This window comes from Cherax quadricarinatus, chromosome 24, assembly GCF_038502225.1.
Source record: "Cherax quadricarinatus isolate ZL_2023a chromosome 24, ASM3850222v1, whole genome shotgun sequence".
NCBI classification, from domain to species: domain Eukaryota; kingdom Metazoa; phylum Arthropoda; class Malacostraca; order Decapoda; family Parastacidae; genus Cherax; species Cherax quadricarinatus.
The window spans coordinates 28,011,377-28,028,876 of record NC_091315.1 but is presented as its reverse complement, the minus strand read 5'-3'; the positions used below and the strand labels follow the sequence as shown (position 1 = coordinate 28,028,876).

The window sequence follows — 17,500 nt, the reverse complement described above, 5'->3', positions numbered from 1 at the left end:
CAGGTTGTGGCAACACACAGTCGTACTGGCCAGGTTGTGGCAACACACAGTCGTACTGGCCAGGTTGTGGCAACACACAGTCGTACTGGCCAGGTTGTGGCAACACACAGTCGTACTGGCCAGGTTGTGGACACACAGTCGTACTGGCCAGGTTGTGGCAACACACAGTCGTACTGGCCTGGTTGTGGCAACAGTCGTACTGGCCAGGTTGTGGCAGCACACAGTCGTACTGGCCAGGTTGTGGCAACACACAGTCGTACTGGCCAGGTTGTGGCAACACACAGTCGTACTGGCCAGGTTGTGGCAACACACAGTCGTACTGGCCAGGTTGTGGCAACACACAGTCGTACTGGCCAGGTTGTGGCAACACACAGTCGTACTGGCCAGGTTGTGGCAACACACAGTCGTACTGGCCAGGTTGTGGCAACACAGTCGTACTGGCCAGGTTGTGGCAACACAGTCGTACTGGCCAGGTTGTGGCAACACACAGTCGTACTGGCCAGGTTGTGGCAACACAGTCGTACTGGCCAGGTTGTGGCAACACACAGTCGTACTGGCCAGGTTGTGGCAACACACAGTCGTACTGGCCAGGTTGTGGCAACACACAGTCGTACTGGCCAGGTTGTGGCAACACACAGTCGTACTGGCCAGGTTGTGGCAACACACAGTCGTACTGGCCAGGTTGTGGCGTCGTACTGGCCAGGTTGTGGCAACACACAGTCGTACTGGCCAGGTTGTGGCAACACACAGTCGTACTGGCCAGGTTGTGGCAACACACAGTCGTACTGGCCAGGTTGTGGCAACACACAGTCGTACTGGCCAGGTTGTGGCAACACACAGTCGTACTGGCCAGGTTGTGGCACCACACAGTCGTACTGGCCAGGTTGTGGACACACACAGTCGTACTGGCCAGGTTGTGGCAACACACAGTCGTACTGGCCAGGTTGTGGCAACACACAGTCGTACTGGCCAGGTTGTGGCACACACAGTCGTACTGGCCAGGTTGTGGCAACACACAGTCGTACTGGCCAGGTTGTGGCAACACACAGTCGTACTGGCCAGGTTGTGGCAACACACAGTCGTACTGGCCAGGTTGTGGCAACACAGTCGTACTGGCCCAGGTCGTGTGGCAACACACAGTCGTACTGGCCAGGTTGTGGCAACACACAGTCGTACTGGCCAGGTTGTGGCAACACACAGTCGTACTGGCCAGGTTGTGGCAACACACAGTCGTACTGGCCAGGTTGTGGCAACACACAGTCGTACTGGCCAGGTTGTGGCAACACACAGTCGTACTGGCCAGGTTGTGGCAACACACAGTCGTACTGGCCAGGTTGTGGCAACACACAGTCGTACTGGCCAGGTTGTGGCAACACACAGTCGTACTGGCCAGGTTGTGGCAACACACAGTCGTACTGGCCAGGTTGTGGCAACACACAGTCGTACTGGCCAGGTTGTGGCAACACAGTCGTACTGGCCAGGTTGTGGCAACACAGTCGTACTGGCCAGGTTGTGGCAACACACAGTCGTACTGGCCAGGTTGTGGCAGCACACAGTCGTACTGGCCAGGTTGTGGCAACACAGTCGTACTGGCCAGGTTGTGGCAACACACAGTCGTACTGGCCAGGTTGTGGCAACACACAGTCGTACTGGCCAGGTTGTGGCAACACACAGTCGTACTGGCCAGGTTGTGGCAACACACAGTCGTACTGGCCAGGTTGTGGCACACAGGTACTGGCCAGGTTGTGGGCACACACAGTCGTACTGGCCAGGTTGTGGCAACACACAGTCGTACTGGCCAGGTTGTGGCAACACACAGTCGTACTGGCCAGGTTGTGGCAACACACAGTCGTACTGGCCAGGTTGTGGCAACACACAGTCGTACTGGCCAGGTTGTGGCAACACACAGTCGTACTGGCCAGGTTGTGGCAACACACAGTCGTACTGGCCAGGTTGTGGCACACACAGTCGTGCTGGCCAGGTTGTGGCAACACACAGTCGTACTGGCCAGGTTGTGGCAACACACAGTCGTACTGGCCAGGTTGTGGCAACACACAGTCGTACTGGCCAGGTTGTGGCAACACACAGTCGTACTGGCCAGGTTGTGGCAACACACAGTCGTACTGGCCAGGTTGTGGCAACACACAGTCGTACTGGCCAGGTTGTGGCAACACACAGTCGTACTGGCCAGGTTGTGGCAACACACAGTCGTACTGGCCAGGTTGTGGCAACACACAGTCGTACTGGCCAGGTTGTGGCAACACACAGTCGTACTGGCCAGGTTGTGGCAACACACAGTCGTACTGGCCAGGTTGTGGCAACACACAGTCGTACTGGCCAGGTTGTGGCAACACACAGTCGTACTGGCCAGGTTGTGGCAACACACAGTCGTACTGGCCAGGTTGTGGCAACACACAGTCGTACTGGCCAGGTTGTGGCAACACACAGTCGTACTGGCCAGGTTGTGGCAACACACAGTCGTACTGGCCAGGTTGTGGCAACACACAGTCGTACTGGCCAGGTTGTGGCAACACACAGTCGTACTGGCCAGGTTGTGGCAACACACAGTCGTACTGGCCAGGTTGTGGCAACACACAGTCGTACTGGCCAGGTTGTGGCAACACACAGTCGTACTGGCCAGGTTGTGGCAACACACAGTCGTACTGGCCAGGTTGTGGCAACACACAGTCGTACTGGCCAGGTTGTGGCAACACACAGTCGTACTGGCCAGGTTGTGGCAACACACAGTCGTACTGGCCAGGTTGTGGCAACACACAGTCGTACTGGCCAGGTTGTGGCAACACACAGTCGTACTGGCCAGGTTGTGGCAACACACAGTCGTACTGGCCAGGTTGTGGCAACACACAGTCGTACTGGCCAGGTTGTGGCAACACACAGTCGTACTGGCCAGGTTGTGGCAACACACAGTCGTACTGGCCAGGTTGTGGCAACACACAGTCGTACTGGCCAGGTTGTGGCAACACACAGTCGTACTGGCCAGGTTGTGGCAACACACAGTCGTACTGGCCAGGTTGTGGCAACACACAGTCGTACTGGCCAGGTTGTGGCAACACACAGTCGTACTGGCCAGGTTGTGGCAACACACAGTCGTACTGGCCAGGTTGTGGCAACACACAGTCGTACTGGCCAGGTTGTGGCAACACACAGTCGTACTGGCCAGGTTGTGGCAGCACACAGTCGTACTGGCCAGGTTGTGGCAGCCACCACCATAATTCGTATTGTCAAGAGATCGAATCATCCAAGTTGACAGTTTTCGTTTTTAAAAATAAAATTAAAAAAATTCTGCATACGATAGCGCAATTATTGTGAAATATATTTCTTGGTAGATGGATCAAGCGTGATGGCCTCATCACATGGCCTCATCACATGGCCTCATCACATGGCCTCCCCACACTCCTCTCACTTTATATCCGTAGACTTTTTGTGGAGGTTTGTGAAGTATTTCTTTACAGATACACGTAGCTGACATTATAACAATCTGTGCTAGAATAAATGATGACATTAGAAAGGTCAAACCGGATATATTGGCCAATACTGATACAAATTGTTGCGTTGATTAGATCTGCTCCGGGCCACTAGCGGTGCGCATGTTGAAGTTGCACTTTACAAACCCATGAAACTGTATAAACAGTTCATCTAACACATGTAGAAAATTACACTTTCAAATCTGTTACCATTTTATAAAAAATAAAAATGGAATCAAAAGAGCTCTTTGTGGACGTCCCCTACAGCATTTACCATCCACCCTACATTTATACACCCGCTTGATCAATCTATCCTGCTCCCTCCATTCTAGATTACTAAACTATCTCAACAGCCCCTCTTACACTCTCTTGTCTCTCGAGAATACCAGGAAAAATGCATGGCAGGATTATTATTGAAAGAGTAATGGAAAAACAGATAGCATGATTGCAGAGAAACAAGGGGCATTTAGGACGGGGAGGGGAGGTGTGGATCACCTGTTTACATTTGAAGTATATACGTGAGCAGAATTGTTCGTTGTAATTGTGACTCTGTAAAATAGGGTCACTAGTGAAGCTATGTGGATAGCGTGGCAAATGTATGGAATAAGTGGTAAGTTGTTGAGAGTAAAAAATTTTTTTTAACGGGAATTTTTTTTTTTTTTAGGTTTTAGTGTGTAGGTGGGGGGAGAGGGGGGAGACAATACAATAAAATTTGACTTTAGACAGTGATGTATGATGTAATAATGGCTGTAAGAGAGGTGGATATTAGAGTGTTAGGGAGAGAGAGAGACGGAGAGAGAGGGAGAGAGAGAGAGAGAGAGAGAGAGAGAGAGAGAGAGAGAGAGAGAGAGAGAGAGAGAGAGAGAGAGAGAGAGAGAGAGAGAGAGAGAGAGAGAGAGAAAGAGAGAGTTATAAAAACACAATGAATAGGATATTTAAAAAGTTTGACTCAGACTGATTCGTATAACTTTGCTATACGTCCTATAATGTTAACTGACCCTTAGCAAACGTGACTAACGTCATCGTATTAAGCAGTCACGATATGCGAAAAACAGCTGGTAACGACATGCCACTCTATTCACACCTTGGTACACGACCATCATGCTAAACTACCATTAAGAATAATGAGTATATTCAGTGATATTCAGTTGCATCATATGTAAGAACCTCGAGACCCGGTGAGCCACTGTGTAAACTCAGGGTTCATTTCAACAAGCAACAGTGGGTACTGCAACAGCCTTTAAAGTCTGTTAACTATATCACAATAATACTACTTTACACTGCATTACACAGCTGAAAGTGACTGGCTACTAGCACAATAAAAATACTTAAATAGTGGTGTTTGTGGCTGGCTACTAGCACAATAAAAATACTTAAATAGTGGTGTTTTGTGGCTGTCTACTAGCACAATAAAAATACTTAAGGAGTGGTGTTTTGTGGCGGGCTACTAGCACAATGAAAATACTTAAGGAGTGGTGTTTTGTGGCGGGCTACTAGCACAATGAAAATACTTAAGGAGTGGTGTTTTGTGGCGGACTACTAGCACAATAAAAATACTTAAGGAGTGGTGTTTTGTGGCGGTCTACTAGCACAATAAAAATACTTAAGGAGTGGTGTTTTGTGGCGGACTACTAGCACAATGAAAATACTTAAGGAGTGGTGTTTTGTGGCGGACTACTAGCACAATGAAATACTAGAGGAGTGATGTTTTATGGTAAACTAGTCAAAAACTTTAAATCCTCACTGACAAAGTAGATACTAGGAGTCATATAACATTCATTAACAAGTATTTAAATATTGCACAAACCAAAGACTTCCAGGTCTCCCTTTTTATGAAGTCCAGCACATACATCAATTAACAATAATGACATTGACAGGAGACTAGTTCTACATGTGGCAGGCTGGTGCTTGATGATGACACTGTATGTGGCAGGCTGGTGCTTGATGATGACACTGTATGTGGCAGGCTGGTGCTTGATGATAACACTGTATGTGAACCCTTGCATACAGTTCATCAGGGCCTGGGGATTTGTTAGGTTTTAATTTATCTATTTGCCTAAGGACCATGTCACTTGTGACCCTAATCGTGCACAGTTTATTATCGTCCTGTTCTACATAATTTATCATTACTGGAATATCGCTGGTATCCTCTTGTGTAAAAACTGAGAGGAAGTATGTGTTAAAAATTCTACACATTTCCTTATCACTGTCAGTGAGCTGACCCGAGGAACTTTTGAGTGGGCCTATCTTGTCCCTGATCTTACTTCTGTATACCTGAAAGAATCCTTTTGGGTTAGTCTTCGATTGTCTTGCAACTTTAACCTCATAATCTCTTTTTGCTTTTCTAATTCCCTTTTTTGCAGTAGTCAATGCAGTAGTCAATGCAGTAGTCACTGCAGTAGTCACTGCAGTAGTCACTGCAGTAGTCACTGCAGTAGTCACTGCAGTAGTCAATGCAGTAGCCAATGCAGCAGTCACTCACTACTTACAGTAGTCACTGCAGTAGTCACTGCAGTAGTCAATGCAGTAGTCAATGCAGCTGTCACTCACTACTTACAGTAGTCACTGCAGTAGTCACTTCCCACAGTAGTCACTGCAGTAGTTACTCGCGTCTCACAGTAGTCACTGCAGTAGTCAATGCAGCAGTCACTCACTACTTACAGTAGTCACTGCAGCAGTCACTCACTTCTCACAGTAGTCACTGCAGTAGTCACTTCCCACAGTAGTCACTGCAGTAGTTACTCACTTCTCACAGTAGTCACTGCAGTAGTCACTTTTCACAGTAATCAATGCAGTAGTTACTCACTTCTCACAGTAGTCACTGCAGTAGTCACTGCAGTAGTTACTCACTTCTCACAGTAGTAACTGCAGTAGTCACTTCTCACAGTAGTCACTGTAGTAGTTACACACTTCTCACAGTAGTCACTGCAGTATTCACTTCTCAAAGTAGTCACTGCAGTAGTTACTCACTTCTCACAGTAGTCACTGCAGTAGTCACTGCAGTAGTCACTGCAGTAGTTACTCACTTCTCACAGTAGTAACTGCAGTTGTCACTTCTCACAGTAGTCACTGTAGTAGTTACACATTTCTCACAGTAGTCACTGCAGTATTCACTTCTCACAGTAGTCACCGCGGTAATTACTCACTTCTCACAGTAGTCACTGCAGTAGTCACTTCTCTCAGTAGTCACTGCAGTAGTTACTCACTTCTCACCGAAGTCACTGCAGTAGTCACTTCTCACAGTAGTCACTGCAGTAGTCACTTCTCACAGTAGTTACTGCAGTAGTCACTTCTCACAGTAGTCACTGCAATAGTCACTCACTTCTCACTGTAGCCACTGCTATAATCACCCACGTCTCACAGTAGTCACTGCAGTAATCACTCACTTCTCACAGTAGCCACTGCAGTAGTCACTCACTTCTCACAGTAGTCACTGCAGTAGTCACTCACTTCTCACAGTAGTCACTGCCGTAGTCACTCACTTCTTACAGCAGTCACTGCAGTAGTCACTCATTTCTCACAGTAGTCACTGCAGTAGTCACTTCTGACGGTAGTCACTTCTCACAGTAGTCACTGCAGTAGTCACTTCTCACAGTAGTTACTGCAGTAGTCACTTCTCACAGCAGTCACTGCAGTAGTCACTTCTCACAGCAGTCACTGCAGTAGTCACTTCTCACAGCAGTCACTGCAGTAGTTACTCACTTCTCACAGTAGTCACTGCAACAACCATTCACTTCTCACAGTATTCACTGCAGTAGTCACTTCTCACACTAATCACTGCAATAGTCACTTCTTACAGTAGTCACTGCAGTAGTTACTCACTTCTCACAGTAGTCATTCCTGTAGTCACTTCTCAGGGTAGTCAATGCAGTAGTCACTTGTCACAGTAGTTACTGCAGTACTCACTTCTCACAGTAGTCATTTCTCACAGTAGTCAATGCAGTAGTCACTCACTTCTCACAACAGTCACTGCTATAATCACTCACTTCTCACTGTAGTCACTTCAGCAGTCACTCACTTTTCACAGTAGTCACTGCAGTAGTCCCTCACTTCTCACAGTTGTCAATGCAGTAGTCACTCACTCACTTCTCACAGTAGTAAATGCAGTAGTCACTCACTTCTCACAGTTGTCAATGCAGTAGTCACTCACTTCTCACAGTAGTAAATGCAGTAGTCACTCACTTCTCACAGTAGTCACTGCAGTAGTCACTCACTTCTCACAGTAGTCACTTCTCACAGTAGTCACTCACTTCTCACAGTAGTCACTCCAGTAGTCACTCACTTCTCACAGTAGTCAGTTCTCACAGTAGTCACTTCTCAAAGTAGTCACTGCAGTAGTCAGTTCTCATAGTAGTCACTGCAGTAGACACTGCAATAGTCACTTCTCACAGCAGTCACTGCGGTAGTCACTTCTCACAGCAATCACTGCAGTAGTCACTTCTCACAGCAGTCACTGCAGTAGTCACTTCTCACAGCAGTCACTGCAGCAGTTACTTCTCGCAGCAGTCACTGCAGTAGTCACTTCTCACAGCAGTCACTGCAGTAGTCACTTCTCACAGTAGTCACTGCAGTAGTCACTCATTTCTCACAGTAGTCACTGCAGTAGTCACTTCTCACAGCAATCACTGCAGTAGTCACTTCTCACAGCAGTCACTGCAGTAGTTACTCACTTCTCACAGTAGTCACTGCAGTAGTTACTCACTTCTCACAGTAGTCACTTCCGTAGTCTCTCACTTCTCACAGTAGTCACTGCAGTAGCCACTTCTCACAGTAGTTACTGCAGTAGTCACTTCTCACAGCAGTCACTGCAGTAATCACTTCGCACAGTAGTCACTGCAGTAGTCACTTTTCACAGTCAAACATTCTTGCTCGTACGCTCTTCTATCCTTTTTTATACTAACCCAAGAACTATGGTTTATATAGGGATAAAATTTGTGTATACATAACTCAAAATTTTCACTAGACAGTGTAATACTGTTAAAAAATGTAGTGTTTGGATGTGACTGGTTGTGTTCAGGTGAACTGCTGATGAACACTTTACCTGGGAATGAACGTTCACTTATTAGAGACCTCAGAAGTGGCACGAGGTATTTAAATATCTGGGTTTAATTTATTCTTTCTGGAAAACTGAAGATGTGTCTCAAAATTACTTCTACTGTCTGTATTGGACAAAAAATTCTGTCTGGTGTGCAGGCGGAACGTTTTGGCAGTAGAGAGACCAAAGTGTTGCATATATATCTTATTCATGAACCTGTCGGTATTGTATACCATTAATAATATGACGTCAGTACAAAATTTGGAAGCCAAGGCTAGAAGTCTTCAGAAGTAACAATGTACGAGAGAGAAACGTCCACTGTGATATGCACATTACTTACATATACACGGTTTTATTTTTTAACTTTTGTAAATAAAGAATGAGACACTTGTGCCATGCTGAAGGACTGATTACCTCAAATTCCTCCATTTTCACCTTTCTTCTTTGTATTGGATTGATGAAGCCACCGTGTGGCGAAATTTGTCCTCAATAAGGATTCCAAAATATTGCACAGGTATCTCATTCTTCAACTTGTTGATTTTCTGAACCATATATCACAATTTGTGTAAATATCGATGTAGATGAGTCTAGCTGCGCAATAATGATGATTTTTTTTAACACATCGGCCGATTCCCACCAAGGCAGGGTGGCTCGAAAAAGAAAAACTTTCACCATCATTCACTCCATCACTGTCTTGCCAGAGAGGTGCTTCACACTACAGTTTATAAAACTACAATATTAACACCCCTCCTTCAGAGTGCAGGCACTGTACTTTCCATCTCCAGGACTCAAGTCCGGCCTGCCGGTTTCCCTGAACCCCTTCATAAATGTTACTTTGCTCACCCTCCAATAGCATGTCAAGTTTTAAAAACCATTTGTCTCCATTCACTCCTATCAAATACGCTCACGCATGCTTGCTGGAAGTCCAAGCCCCTTGCACACAAAACCTCCTTTACCCCCTCCCTCCAACCTTTCCTAGGCCGACCCCTGCCCCACCTTCCCTCCACTACAGATTTATACACTCTCGAAGTCATTCTGCTTCGTTCCATTCTCTCTACATATCTGAACCCCCTCAACAACCCTCCCTCAGCCCTCTGGACAACAGTTTTGGCAATCCCGCACCTCCTCCTAACTTCCCAACTACGAATTCTCTGCATTATATTCACACCACACATTGCCCTCAGACATAACATCTCCACTACCTCCAGCCTTCTCCTCGCTGCAACATTCATCACCCATGTTTCACACCCATATAAGAGCGTTGGTAAAACTATACTCTCATACATTCCCCTCTTTGCTTCCACGGACAAAGTTCTTTGTCTCCACAGACTCCTAAGTGCGCCACTCACCCTTTCCCCCCCCATCAATTCTATGATTCACCTCATCCTTCATAGACCCATCTGCTGACACTTCCACTCCCAAATATCTGAATACATTCACCTCCATACTCTCTCCCTCCAATCTGATATCCAATCTTTCGTCACCTGATCTTTTTGTTATCCTCATAGCCTTACTCTTTCCTGTATTCACTTTTAATTTTCTTCTTTTACACACCCTACCAAATTCATCCACCAACCTCTGCAACTTCTCTTTAGAATCTCCCAAGAGCACATTGTCATCAGCAAAAAGCAACTGTGACAACTCCCACTTTGTGTTTGATTCTTTATCTTTGAACTCCACACCTCTTGCCAAGACCCTCGCATTCACTCTTACAACCACATCTATAAATATATAAATAGTGAATCTAACCTAAATGGTGATTCTAACCCAAAATATAACCGCTTGCTTACTCAGCTGGCTCACAATGTTACGTTTCTTCCATCATCAGCATTGACGGTCGAAATGGACCCGTGCGGGGAGGTCTCCACTGGTCGGACGATGCGACGCTGGGCAACCGTGCTCGCCTGGACTTCTCAGCTCGTCCCCCGGGTTTGGTGCTGCACCCGGTGCGGGCGTCGGATCACGACCTCTACAGGTGCCGGGTCGACTTCCGATCCCACCCAACTAGGAACGTCCGCGTTCAGCTGCACGTCGTAGGTACGTCTGTATTTTTATATATTTTCTACAGAAATTACCATAAATTTTCTGTACCTTTGATTTTTTAAGTCACCCCAAAAACGTCAGTGAGGCTGTCATTTATTTAATACAGATGCTTATGATGTATGTTACGAGGTGGTTGTGGGAGAAGACAAGTTGGCCACTTGTGTCATAAGACACATGTATACACACAGTATAATATCGTATAAAGAAACTCTTCCCTACAAGTGACTTTAAAAATAAAAGACAATCTTGGTGAAACGTTTCCTTACTAAATTTGTGCACACGCGCGTGTTTTAGCAGTTTGTTAGTGTTATCATACCAGTGTTACTATACCAATGTTACCATACCAGTGTTACCGTACCAGTGTTACCATACCAGTGTTACCATACCACTGTTACCATCCCAGTGTTACCATACCAAGTTACCATACCAGTATTCCCAAACCAGTGTTATCATACCAGTGTTCCCAAACGAGTGTTACCATACCAGTGTTACTATACCAGTGCTACTATACCAGTGTTCCCATATCAGTGTTACCATACCAGTGTTACCATACCAGTGTTCCCAAAACCAGCGTTACCATACCAGTGTTGCCATACCAGTATTACCATACCAGTTTTACCATACTAGTGTTCCCATACCAGTGTTACCATACCAGTGTCACCATACCAGTGTTCCTATATCAGTGTCACCATACAAGTGTTACCACACCAGTGTTGACATACGAGTGTTACCATACCAGCTTGAATATTTTCTCCACAGGACACGGCACCAACACATGTCGATAATCACCTTTGCACACATTCTTAATTATAATATTAACTATATAAAAGTATGTACGTGTTGTAGCCTAAGATACTATTTACGTAATACAAACTTGTATATTGCTTTACATTTAATGGCACAGAAATGAGTTATATCTTTGTCTTAACAACGTGTATACAGACAAGTGTTCTGGTATTAGCAATTCAGTCTCCCTTCCTTGTTTAACTTGCATTAAAATACTTATTAAGCAAGGAAGGGTGCGTGTGTAGTCATACATGCCATGGTGCGTCTGGTAAGGACCAGTAGTATGCTAACACCACCGCAATGTCTTCCCCCAATACTTACTAAATATAAACATTAATGTTCAGTAACAACTCACATGAAGACAGAAACTCAGGAGACTGATTGGTATGTATATTTCGACCCCTTCAGTTGCTGAAGAGGATCCCAGAATTGGGTCGAAATATATGTATCAATTAATCTCCTGAGTGTCTGTCTTCGGGTGGGGTTATTATTGAGCACTGACGAGTGCTCATTACACTTTAATTATCCATAAACACTAGTGATTTCAGGAGTACTATTAAAAACTGTCCAGGCTTCGAGGTGTCAGATGAACATTATTCCCTCTTCTGTCCGCGAAATAGTTGTCTGTGTATTTTGTAACGCTGTGTGGTCTGTCGTTCCTCAGTACCGCCCCGGAGACTGTCGGTGGTGAGCCAAGCTGGTCTTGAAGTGAGCGGCGTCATTGGTCCATACCCCGTTGGTGACCCACTCACCTTACACTGCCGTGCTGAGAACGGTGAGTGTTACCGAGAGAGAGAACGGTGAGTGTTACCGAGAGAACATTGAGTGTAACCGAGAGAGAACGGTGAGCGTTACTGTGAGAGAACGGTGAATGTTCCTTAGAGAGAAAGAAGGACGGATGGAGAGAGGGTGGAGAGGAAAGGATGGGCCAAGGGAGGAAGGTAAATCCGTAAGAAAATACGAACGATAGTTCCTGGGTTACATTCCCGCATCGGTGGCCACTGGTGCCAACGACAGCTCGTGGGAGGATGAGGGGGCCGCGCCCCCTGCTGGCTTTGGCATCCACTGAACGTCCCCCCCCCTTTCCCCGGCCAAATAATTTCATTTTGTCCTTTATTGGTTTTTCCCTTTGTCTCCCGGTAGTTTATCATGAGGCTTGTCAGTAAGGTGTTCGCTTCATTTGCCGCTCCAATATTTACCGCTATCACAACAGTGTCTTGGGCGCCACGGATATTGGAGAGGGAATTCATGCCTCTGACGGTGATTGTATCTCAGATATTTACTGAGTAAAGAGCTTTTCTGATTACCTCGAAGACAATATCATTTTTACTTTCTAAGACAAGCGGATTTAGCTTTAATACAGACTATAATTTTTTTAATAATGTTAAGTGATGAAGTCATGTGGCTGGTTTGTTAATAAGATTTAAAGTCTCTCCACTACACGACGACCATTAAGGCTGCGTGTAACCCTTATACCAGCCAGGGACTTATACCAGCCAGGGACTTATACCAGCCAGGGACTTATACCAACCAGGGACTTATACCAACCAGGGACTTATACCAACCAGGGACTTATACCAGAAAGGGACTTATACCAGCCAGGGACTTATACCAGCCAGGGACTTATACCAGCCAGGGACTTATACCAGCCAGGGACTTATACCAGCCAGGGACTTATACCAGCCAGGGACTTATACCAGCCAGGGACTTATACCAGCCAGGGACTTATACCAGCCAGGGACTTATACCAGCCAGGGACTTATACCAGCCAGGGACTTATACCAGCCAGGGACTTATACCAGCCAGGGACTTATACCAGCCAGGGACTTATACCAGCAGGGACTAAAGTAGATTCTCAGGGCATGAACCCTGAGAGACATGAACCTCAAAATGTGCTCTATCTCGCCCCTTCGAGTTAATGCTTTATTATCATTAATATATGTAAAGTAAAAGGACACAAGTGCGACTAATATGACATTTTTATTGTGGCAACGTTTCGCTCTCTAGGAGCTGTGTCAAGTCGTTATGGCTTGACACAGCTCCTAGAGAGAGAAACGTTGTCACAATAAAAATGTCATATTAGTCACTCTTATGTCCTTTTACTTTACATATTGTCGGTAATTCTGCCAACATTATTACAATTATTAATGTCGTAAAAACTAAGAGCTGAGTGAAGGCTCGTTCCTCCGTTTGCTTAGCACGATACACATACAATTCCTGATTGTACTCACCATTTTATTACGTATAATCTATGTAGTGAACAGCCTTTGTGTATTTACGACTTAACTAAATGCATTTGCAATAAAGAAAATATGAACTTTTTTAAGGGAAACTGAAGTAAAGTGCGGAACAAAAAATTTCTTTACGGGAACTAATGTAGAGTCCAGATACTATGTTCTTTTTGTGACACTATGGTAAAGTGCGTTAAAGGTTGAAGAATTCAGTTGCTTATATTCACTTACAGTACTAGAGTACATATATCTCGCATATGATGCGACACATACACGCACGTATATATGTCATAACATACACACACGTACATGACTCGTTAATACAACACGTGTACAGCTCCAGACACACATTCATTATCCCATACACAAACACACACGCAACGCCCCATACACAAACACACATGCAACGCCCCATACACAAATACACATGCAATGTTCATACACAAACACACATGTAACGTTCATACACAAACACACATGCAACGTTCATACACAAACACACATGCAACGTTTATACACAAACACACATGTAACGTCCATACACAAACACACATGTAACGTCCATACACAAACACACATGTAACGTCCATACACAAATACACATGCAATGTTCATACACAAACACACATGTAACGTCCATACACAAACACACATGTAACGTCCATATACAAACACACATGTAACGTCCATACACAAACACACATGTAACGTCCATACACAAACACACATGTAACGTCCATACACAAACACACATGTAACGTCCATACACAAACACACATGTAACGTCCATACACAAACACACATGTAACGTCCATATACAAACACACATGTAACGTCCATACACAAACACACATGTAACGTCCATACACAAACACACATGTAACGTCCATACACAAACACACATGTAACGTCCATACACAAACACACATGTAACGTCCATACACAAACACACATGTAACGTCCATACACAAACACACATGTAACGTCCATACACAAACACACATGTAACGTCCATACACAAACACACATGTAACGTCCATACACAAACACACATGTAACGTCCATACACAAACACACATGTAACGTCCATACACAAACACACATTAAACATCCATACGCATTTGCACTGGCATACACACAAAACATAACGCAAATATACACACAAACTAATTCACATACACAAACACACATCTTAACGCCCTTGCACAAAATGAACACATTAAGATTTTAATATGATTGTTGCTTTCAGCTGCAGAATCAACAATTGAATGTTCAGTCATACCAGGATAATTCGGTTTTTCAATTTAAACAACACTGTTGTTGCACATGTTAGAGCTGTTGTTAGTGCTGAAGGTGTTTGCGGTGGTAGTGGTGGTGTTAGTAGTGGTGACAGGTGTTGTTGTTGTTGTTGGTGTAAGTGCTCATGTTTTGCGGTGGTAGTGTTGGTGGTGGTGAAGGTGGTGTTGGTGCTAACATTGTGGTTGGTGCTTTTGTAGTGGTGTTGGTGATGGTGGTGGTGCTAGTATTGGTGGTAATGTGCTGGGGATGGTGATCGAGGTGGTAGTCCAAGGGTTTAGTGGTGGTGGTGCTAGAACATAAGAACATAAGAAAGCAGGAACACTGCAGCAGGCCGACTGACCCATGCGAAGCAAGTTCATGTCACCCTCCGGCTTAGCCCAATGACCCACCTAGTCAGGTCACTTCCACTTAGGGAAGGAGCACGGCATCAGACCTAGTAGCACAAGCTGGTCAGATCCAACTCACACCCACCCACACCCACTCATGTATTTATCTAACCTATTTTTGAAACTACACAACGTTTTAGCCTCTATAACTGTACTCGGGAGTTTGTTCCACTCATCCACATTGAGGTTGTAGCCATAGTGTTGGTCGTGATGGTGTTGGTAGTATTGGGGGTGGTGTTGGTGACAGTAGTATTAGCGGTGGAGATGGTGTTGGTAGTGTTGCAGTGGAGATGGTGGTGGTAATGGTGCAGGTGGAAGCAGAGTGACAATTAATCGTCTTCTCCCAAGGGAAAACATGGAAACTAGATCTTTGGTAAGGGACTGAACCTCTCAGACAACACACAAACCCTCCAGCACTTACTTTGCTTTAAATAAACAAGAATATTCTCTCATTCGTAAATAAAATCACCGTCGTATAGCTTTGTACTCCTGCGTATCCTTCGTGTACTCCCATGTATTCTTGTACTCCTGTGTATCCTCCGTGCCTTTTTAACGCGTATAATATGAATAAACCAGCGAGAGAACATGAAATAAGTGACGGGGAGTGAGGAGCTGCCTGTAGAATCAGTAGATCTTACCCAGAAGTGCACTCAACCCTGGGGGTGCACTCAACCCTGGAGGTGCACTCAACCCTGGGGGTGCACTCAACCCTGGGGGTGCACTCAACCCCTAGGGGTGCACTCAACCCCTGGGGGTACACTTAACCCCTGGGGGGTGCACTAAACCCCTGGGGTGCACTTTTTCTGTACCTCAGGGGTGTAATGCACCCCTGGGGGTGCACTAAACCCCTGGGGGGTGCACTAAACCCCTGGGGATGTGAGACGTCATTGCTGGGGTTCCTAATAATGGCTGTTGGCATAATTACTATGTTAGTGGAATTAGATTTGCTTCCATTATGCAATCATTGCGACTTTAATGCAGAACAAGCCACAGGGGAATGAAAATCTTTAAGCACAAGATCTATCTTTCGCATTCTTGTGCGTCGTCAGGAGCTACGCAATGTTGTAAGTCTAACACCAGATAGGAGGGGAAAATTCTCTCAAAGGCAAGGTAGAAGCGTTTTGAGAAATATTTATATATTATCTTCAGGTCTGTATTGAAAGAGACTAGAACAAGACTTTGTCAAGACAACGTTTTACCTTGATCGTAACAGTATGGATCAGTTATGTTATACAAAGGCAGATTCGAGCAAGTTTATTAAGGTATTTCGCTGAAGAAGAGATCAAACTGGAGCTCTGCTGTAGCGATGGTGACGGGACCGTGACAAAGTCACGATGTAAGACTTGCTAAACCAGAATACAGAGAGTGATACAGCTTTTATGATAATGGGAAGACCAGAACCACAAGATGAGGGACGATGGGTTGAGAGGAACCAGTACGGTGGTAATAAAGCTGAGCATGCACTCTGTATACTGGAAACTGGAATGAGTGAAATACATGGAGGGGAGAGAGTAAGGCTGGGCAAGTCTGAAAGTGTCTATCATGGTCCTTTGCGAGTTCTTTCTCCTAAACGAGAAAGATTAATGTTATACAATGAAAGCTGAAAAAGGCTGTTACAAACTTTATTTGATTTTTGTTAAAGAGAAGCACAACAATATACCAATTATTTTTCATACGTTTCGCTCACAAGAGGCTTTATGAAGTACGTGATAAAGGTTCTTGTAGGTGAAACGTCGAAATTATAAAAGGTCTCTTTCTGTTGTGTCTTTTTTCCGGCAATTTCTTTTGGAAGAGGGGCATGCTAAAAGAAGAGAGAGCCAGGGTAAGGACCCGGCAGAAAGGGGGTATTTCATCCCTTTGTACAACAGTCCCCATTCAACAAACCCCCGCACTCAATGTCAATATAATTCTCCCCTCCCCTGCCATCCACGAACACACTGCAAACCCCACTAGCTCAAAGCCTCGTTCCTGCTCCGACCCACACTCTCTGTCAAGCCTTGCCAATCTCTCCTGCTGGTGGAGACTATCCTCTCCTCCCACATACTTCTTTGTTCCCACACATACGCACACACCACATTCATACTTCTACCCTCTATATACTCCTCATTCCTTACACACACGAACATCACATTCATACTTCTTCCTCCCACATACTCCCTCTCTACCACATAAGCGTGCACCACTTCCCTATCATCCACTCACTGTAACCGCTTCTTCTATCCCCCCCCACCCACT

The 17,500-nt window shown here is 45.4% G+C and overlaps 1 protein-coding gene across 2 annotated transcripts in view; it reads left to right on the top strand.

Annotated features, from left to right (window-relative positions):
- LOC128690858 (protein turtle homolog A) overlaps positions 1-17,500 on the top strand; it is a 355,396-nt gene that overhangs the window by 273,889 nt on the left and 64,007 nt on the right. For both annotated transcript variants that reach the window (XM_070088297.1, XM_070088296.1), the window contains exons 3-4: positions 10,349-10,557; positions 12,014-12,124. In XM_070088297.1, the coding sequence (XP_069944398.1) occupies positions 10,349-10,557; positions 12,014-12,124 (320 nt within the window). The remainder of the gene's footprint in view (positions 1-10,348; positions 10,558-12,013; positions 12,125-17,500) is intronic.